Here is a 7,371-nt window from a genome sequence, read left to right as displayed (position 1 = left end):
AGGCAAACGGGACACTTTGAATCCAGCCCCGAGAGGTAGTAGCCGCAGGACATCGTCTGTGTGGGAAAGCTCGCAGGGAAGAAGTTTGGGACACCACCCGGCTGAGCAGCGATAGCTGCGCCAGGGACCGAGCGCGTCGCTGCCGGCGGTGTCCGTGTGTCCCCCGGCACTGCGGCCGCCCAGCCCAGCCCAGCCCAGCCCAGCCCAGGCCAGCCCAGCTTTGCCAGCTCCTCCCGCGGAGGGACTCGCACCCTGCCCTCACAGTAACCCCGCACTACAGCGCTTTGCGCCCCTTTATTTTCCACGTTCATTTTTTCACGGCTGTGACTTCCGATATCCCTGTAAATGGAGACCCTAAGGCCAGTTCATTTCAAGCCTGAACTGAAGCCTGCTTCTCCCGGTTTACAATTCCTCCGCTCCCTTTTGGCCAAGAGCTGGCGAGAGTCGAACATGACGATTTTTTTTAAGGAAGGGAGCGCTTTTCCAGTAGCACCCAGCGGACGCTTTCATTTCATTTTATTGAACAGCCTGCAACACTCTGTTCACTTTGCCCGGGCTTTAAAGCAGCACCGGGGACGCAGCGGCGCCCCCCGTTCCTCTCGGGTGCCCGCCCAGCCTCTTCACACCGGCCATCCCGAGCGGCGAGACTGCGGCGGGGACCGGCCCTGCCCTGGCGCCGAGCCGGGACCGCCCGTGGCCGGGAGGGCTCAGACCGGGGCAGGAGCTCCCGGCCGCCCCCGGCGCGGCTCCGCCCGCCGCGACCCCGGGCCCGCTGCCCCGCCCGCCTCGGCCCCGCCTCCCGCCCGCGGCCGCCCGCCAATCGCAGCGCTCTCCGCCGGGGATGATCTCACTCCTTGCCTTCCCATTGGTCAGCTATATTAAGAAAGTCGCGAGCGCCTTTAAATAGCGGCGCCGGGCCACAGCTTGCGGCAGTGGCTGCGCGAAGTCGGCGCTGTGTGGGTGTGTGCGGTGAGGGCGAGAGCGAGAACCGGGGGCACCGCTTCCACCGCAGGGCTCCGAGGCTGAGGGCGCTACCCTGCGGCCGTAGCGCTCCCGCGAGGCAGGGCACGGCGGCGCGGTGCCGGTGAGCAAAGAGAGCAGGGCGCGCCCGCCTGCCTGCGCGGGCCGGCTCGCCACGGTGCCCTGTGAGAAGCGAGAGGGAGCGGGAGGCGGCGGCCGCGGGGAGGAGGGCGCTGCCATCGTCCTGCTGCACGGCAAGGCCAGCTTGGCGAGCCTGGCCATGGCTGCCATCCGCAAGAAACTGGTGGTGGTGGGGGACGGTGCCTGTGGCAAGACTTGCCTCCTCATCGTCTTCAGCAAGGACGAATTCCCTGAGGTCTACGTGCCCACCGTCTTCGAGAACTACGTGGCGGACATCGAGGTGGACGGCAAGCAGGTGGAGCTGGCCCTGTGGGACACGGCCGGCCAGGAGGACTATGACCGCCTGCGTCCCCTTTCCTACCCGGACACCGATGTCATCCTCATGTGCTTCTCTGTGGACAGCCCGGACTCGCTGGAGAACATCCCGGAGAAGTGGGTGCCCGAAGTCAAGCACTTCTGCCCCAACGTCCCCATCATCCTGGTGGCCAACAAGAAGGACCTGCGGAACGACGAGCACGTTCGGAACGAGCTGGCCCGCATGAAGCAGGAGCCGGTGCGCACCGAGGACGGCCGGGCCATGGCCATTCGTATCCAGGCGTACGACTACCTGGAGTGCTCGGCCAAGACCAAGGAGGGTGTCCGGGAGGTCTTCGAGACCGCCACCCGGGCAGCCCTGCAGAAGCGCTACGGCACCCAGAACGGCTGCATCAACTGCTGCAAAGTGCTATAGGGCGTGTCTGGAGCGCGGCGCTGGGCACAGCGCCTGGGTCACCTGTTGGCAGGTGGAGAGGAGCAGGGTTATACACGCACACGGCATCTGCCTGTCCCCTCCGCTAGGGACTGGCTGTGCATGGGGTGGGGGCTGAGGGAGGGAGCACGCTCCTTGAGCCTTGGCCAAAAAGGGTTGTGCTTGCTCAGCCGTGGGGACGGACGGAGGGAGGGGGGGATTGCATGCCCTGAGTCTTGGGAATAAAGTGGGGAGAAGCCTTCTCCTACCGCTGGCCCCTGCGAGTTAGTCGTGGACTCAACAACAAAAAGCTGCTGAGACTGGACTGAGCAATCGCTGCACCCGGTTCTGCCCCTTTGCCAACGCCTGCTGCTCCCTGCTCCCGGGCAGCCTCCTCTCTTTTGCAAGAGGAGGGCGGTGGAGCGGAGATGCTCAAAGGGACTTCTGCCTCCTGCCTGCATGTGCCTCCACCCAGGCGAGCTCGGGAAAGGGGCTGCCTCTCCCAGGCTGCCTGCAGCATCCTTGCTTCTCCCTCACGTGTTTCAGCCTGAGCCTGACCTGCTGTGGAAATTAGTGCCCTGAAGACCGAGACTGGGAGGGGAGGGGAGGGTCATCCCAAGCGAAGCCTGTATATATGTTACCTTTCTTGTCTTGTGCAAACTGGGGTAGTGCAGGGGTTGCTTACTTAAAGTGAGGTGGGGAGGGGGTGCCCAGGTGGGACTTGTGTTGTGCAAAGGAACTTGCCCTGAGTGACTGATGCCTGCTGATAACAGGAGCCATGACCTGACTCCAGCTGCAGAAGCCACCAGGCCAGAAAGTAAAGCCGAACTGTCCTGCTTGCTGGATATCCACCTCCTGACAGATGAGGCAGGGTGAGCAAGGGGATGATATTGCCATATTATGATTTTGGTGCCTGCTCCTTACTTTTAATGCTGTCTCCTGCAAGTGTGTTGATTTGGGTTTATTTAAAAGTTTATTTTCAAAAGACGTTACTTTGCACAACTCGGTGGATTTTTTATGTTTAAATTAAACACTCAATGCACTCATCATCTGCATACAACACTGTAGCATTGGAAACATTCTTACTCAGTAACCTCATCTGGGTCTTGTTTAAAACTGATTTCAACACAAGACAAAATAAAACCACTGTATATTTTTGCCTTTGAAAAAAAAAATGGGTGAAAGCACTGTTACTTATGCAGTGAGTACATCAGACTTTAGTACTAAAGGGCAGTTTAAAGAATCAAGGTTTATTTAAAACTTATTTTCACAGGGTGGTCAACCTAGGTGAAAATAATTTCTGTTTCTCTGGTTCAGAGAACAAATGTATCCATTTATGTTTGTTTACTTTTCTCCCTCTTCCCTCAGCAGTGGTACTGAGACTGTTTTTAATAAACTGACATGGCAAAAACTGAGATGTATATGATGTTTACATAAAACTATAGTGTATGCAGTTTTTTATGTAAAGTATTAAAAGATTCTATGCTGACACTTGTGAGAGCAGTGTTGTGATTCATGGAGACAGTCCTCTGTGTGCAGCAGTACACCTGGATAGAGTTGAACTAGACCAAAGTTTGCCCCTTGCCTACACATGCTTTTATTTGTTTTTTTTCCACTGGGTGAAATACCTGGCAGCTTTCAGAGGATGGTTTTAGTTCCCTTTGGGGGAGCTGCTTCCTTAGTTTTTTTTCTGTGTGTGGCATATGGAAATATACTCAAAAGCCAAGGTGGTGACTTGACTCAAAAGACAAGGTGATCCATCCTTGTTGCCTTGAGCATGGGCAGCCTCTGTGGCTAGTGCTTGTGCTCCCAGTGAGCTGGTGTTGCAGCAGGACAGGCACAAAACTGAAAAGTAGCACTGGCTGTAAGGATTATTTTTCAAGGAAGTATTTAGATAAAAGCAGTTTTTGTTAGCAGGCTCAGCTTTGCTTGAAGTGCACGGCCCTGCCTGCTGCAGCAGGGCATGGGGGCAAACACTGCTGTCTGTCGAAGCAGGAGTCTCCAGGGCTGCCTGGATGGACTTCCCAATTGCTGGCCTCATTAATTCCTGTGGCAACCTGAGAACTCCGGGCCTCTGTGTCAGGGGATCCTCAGCAGGGCATTGTGCCTGTCCCTTCCCTTCTCTTGCCTGGGCAGGTGCCCAAGGCCCTGTGCTGCTGCCTGTGGCTTTGGCTCCTGGCAGGAAGAGGTGGCCTCATGCAAAATTTGATTGCTACTGAACAGTAAGACCTATGCCCAAAGTGCTGGTGTCTCCTATTTTTTTTTCACCCTGGAAAAACTTCCTTGGATACTTTCAAGGGAAATCTCAGGGCAGGTTTCTATTTTCATAAATCTCTACTACTTTTGCAGAGTTGTGAGAAGAGAGTTGAGCTTTTTCTGGTTTTGACCTATGAATATCTGCTTGAGTACATATAGTTCAGAAATGTTAACAAATGTTAACAAATACCAAAGCAAGGGAAACAGATGGAGTGGCTTTTGCTCATTTACTTTCAACCCTACCCATTTAGGGCTGAAAGTGATGGGGCTTTTCAGGCAGACTGACATAGTAATAACAGGTTCCTTGCTCAACACCTGGGAAGTCAATCAGCTATAACGTGAAAATACTGGAGTACATGCTCAGTCCATGCTGTGAGTTTATTACACTGTTTCCTATGATCCTTAACAAAAGAGAGATGCATTTTCACATAGCCAGTTTAATCAGGATTTCTTGAAAGGTACTAAGTTCTAGGTTTTGGATATCCTTCGCAATTCTCCTGATATTCAAATTTAAATTTCAGTCCTCTGGATAGTCAGTGTGGGAGTTTCTTATCTTCAATTTGAGAACACTAAAATCAAACATCCTTTGAAAGACATCTCAGTTTTGGATGCTTAAAGGGCCATGGCCAAAGGGGCCTTCAGTCTTGCAGGGGCACTCAAGCCCCAGCTCTGTGTAGAATAACACTCTTCCACATGATGCCAGCCATTGATGTTAAACCTGCACTGGAAACCTTCTCATTGAAATGATTGCAATAGCTGAAAACCTTATCAATTCAGTTAGACTGCAGCAATAACTAATCTTCTCAAAACCCCACAGGAGAAAGCATTAATATTTGTATTTTAAACACTGGGAAATGGGTTAGCATTGCATCCCTGTATAATTAACTATACCAATATTTTCCACTGAGGTGCTTACAAGGTAATTACATTCATTATTTCCAATTGGATCTTTGCCCAAGTCAGGGATACAGCCTCTGGCCCAAGGGGGAAAAGCTGCAAGAAAGCACATTTTGGTTTTAACCGAGCATGACCTTTCCCTGCTACTTGTGACGCTGAGTAAGGCGTGAGGGTGAGATCACTGTGGGAGTCCACCCACTGGGGTCAGATAGTGGGATTAGAGCTCTAACATAACTTCTTTACTTTGTGTCACATTGCTGGGCTTGCTTTGGTGGAGGGGAAACAAAAGGTGTGGCACATCCCACCCTTCATGACTCAGACACCCAGACAGGGCCAGGCTGACATCCCACAATGTGAATGTCACACTGACCAGCTCCATCTGACACCCAGACAGGGCCAGGCTGACACCCCACAATGTGAATGTCACACTGACCAGCTCCATCTGACACCCAGACAGGGCCAGGCTGACACCCCACAATGTGAATGTCACACTGACCAGCTCCATCTGACACCCAGACAGGGCCAGGCTGACACCCCACAATGTGAGTGTCACACTGACCAGCTCCATCTGACACCCAGACAGGGCCAGGCTGACACCCCACAATGTGAGTGTCACACTGACCAGCTCCATCTGACACCCCACAGTGTGAGAGTGTCACACTGACCAACTCACCCCACAGCTGCATCTGCCCAAGTGAAGCACTGGGGCCAGGCAGGCACCTGAGCTCAGGGCAGGTGCCTGACAACCTACACCCTGTATTCAGACAGAGGATTGGTTTCATCTGGACCTCCTCTTGCTTATCTTCATCTGGTCCCCTAATTCATATTCATCTGATCCCCCTCTGCCTGCTGTAACCTTCTGGCAGGAGAAGCAGTGATGCTGAGCAAGTCAGAGCATCAAAGGAAGGTCAAGCATTGACTCACCCCACAGTCCCTGTGCCTGCTGCTGGGCACAGAGGCTTTTACCAGCTGTGTGCACACACTGCACAGATGAGTAAATTGAGGAAGGTTGTACCTTCCCTGATTCTGTTCAAAATGAGTTCAGATTCTGCTAAAGTTGTTTCTTCTCATGTGAGCCAGAACCCTGTGTTGGTGCTGTCACATCCTTAGCAGCAAACTGGAAATGTAGAGGCACCTTGCTGAAAGGCCCACTCATGATCTCCATCATTCTCCATGCAAGAGAGGAGACCACTGGTGCCCTCCCACAAGTTTCCCAGGCTGAACCCTCTGGCTGTGTGAGGGTGTCTTGTCAGGGCAGACTGAAGATGAAGCCACCCAGGGAAGGTCAGAACCACCTTTTGCTCTTTGCTTTTTACCCACAGCAGCTGTAAGTAGCCCTTGCATGGTCAAATAGAGAATCTCTGTGTGGAAAGCACACTCCATAGGGTACGTCAAACATAGAATAAGTCATCTTTGGTGGGAGAAAGAAGTAATTAAATCTCCTTGGCACTTTTGGCAGAATATTTGTTGAAGCACTTGTTATGCATTGGAATTAGGCTCTTTATGCTTCCTAGTTTTTTTAACCCTCACATAACTCCAAACACTTCGGGGGGTTGCACAACCCCCTTTAAAGCAGCATCCTCTTAATGGCTTTCTGGGTTTGCAGCAATAAATTAGTTTAGCCCCATTTGCCTTACATTATGTTGGATGGGTTACAAATCTTTTTTAGCAACTCAGTATGATGCCTTAAGTTTTAGCTTTCATATTTTCCAGATTCTGTACTGCATTTGTGTAACTCTGGACTTGATATAAAGTGTTAGCAAGTTCTCCTAACAGTTTAGTCAGACAAAATAATCCTTTTCCAGCCTGAGAACCAAGAGCAGCTTCAAGCCCAAAAAGTTTAAACAAGAGCGAATTGAGGAGAGCAAACTGGGAGGATGGGACTGCATAACCTGAGGCTGTAACTGGAGAATTGACCCCAATATGTAAATGGACCAGAACTTATAAAATGTGAAAACGTGTGACCCCTCATCCATCTTGGGTCCATCTTGGGTGCAGCCCCAGCTAGGCTCTTGCACTGCCCAAGCTGTATCCTTTGAAAGCCTTTTAATAAATACCTACTTTATTCTCTTAGCACTGTCTAGCCCTGTTCTAGGTAGCCTCTTAAGGCATCAAGTAAAGAATTGACACAAACTTCTGCAGTAAAAGAAATTAAAAAAAATACTCTAAGGGACTCCACAAGCATTTTATTCGAATCAGTGTCACTAACACTAATTCAGTCACAGATTTTACTCCTTGGCTGCAGAACTGGATGATGTTTAAGGTCCTTTCCACCACAAACCACCCTATGTTTCCATGATTCTATGTTTTTAAATGCTTGATTTGAGTAGCCTGATGTAATGGGTGGACATTTTCTTCAATGCTACTAGAGGAAAGGAATGAGTTGCCCT

At 51.4% G+C, this 7,371-nt stretch overlaps 1 protein-coding gene across 1 annotated transcript; it reads left to right on the top strand.

Moving 5' to 3' along the window:
- The first annotated feature begins 940 nt into the window (after nt 1-940).
- On the top strand, nt 941-3,326 carry RHOB (ras homolog family member B). The gene has a single exon (XM_084202341.1). The coding sequence runs from the start codon at nt 1,241-1,243 to the stop codon at nt 1,829-1,831; it is 591 nt and encodes a 196-aa protein (XP_084058467.1). The 5' UTR covers nt 941-1,240; the 3' UTR covers nt 1,832-3,326.
- Nucleotides 3,327-7,371: the final 4,045 nt, after the last annotated feature.

This window comes from Fringilla coelebs (assembly GCF_963513975.1).
Source record: "Fringilla coelebs genome assembly, chromosome: 3".
NCBI lineage: Eukaryota > Metazoa > Chordata > Aves > Passeriformes > Fringillidae > Fringilla > Fringilla coelebs.
The sequence above is the reverse complement of the archived record's forward strand: the minus strand, read 5'-3'. Positions and strand labels throughout refer to the sequence as shown.

Coding starts and splice junctions, on each gene's coding strand:
- RHOB (XM_084202341.1), top strand. CDS start 1,241: ATGGCTGCCATCCGCAAGAAACTGGTGGTGGTGGGGGACGGTGCCTGT.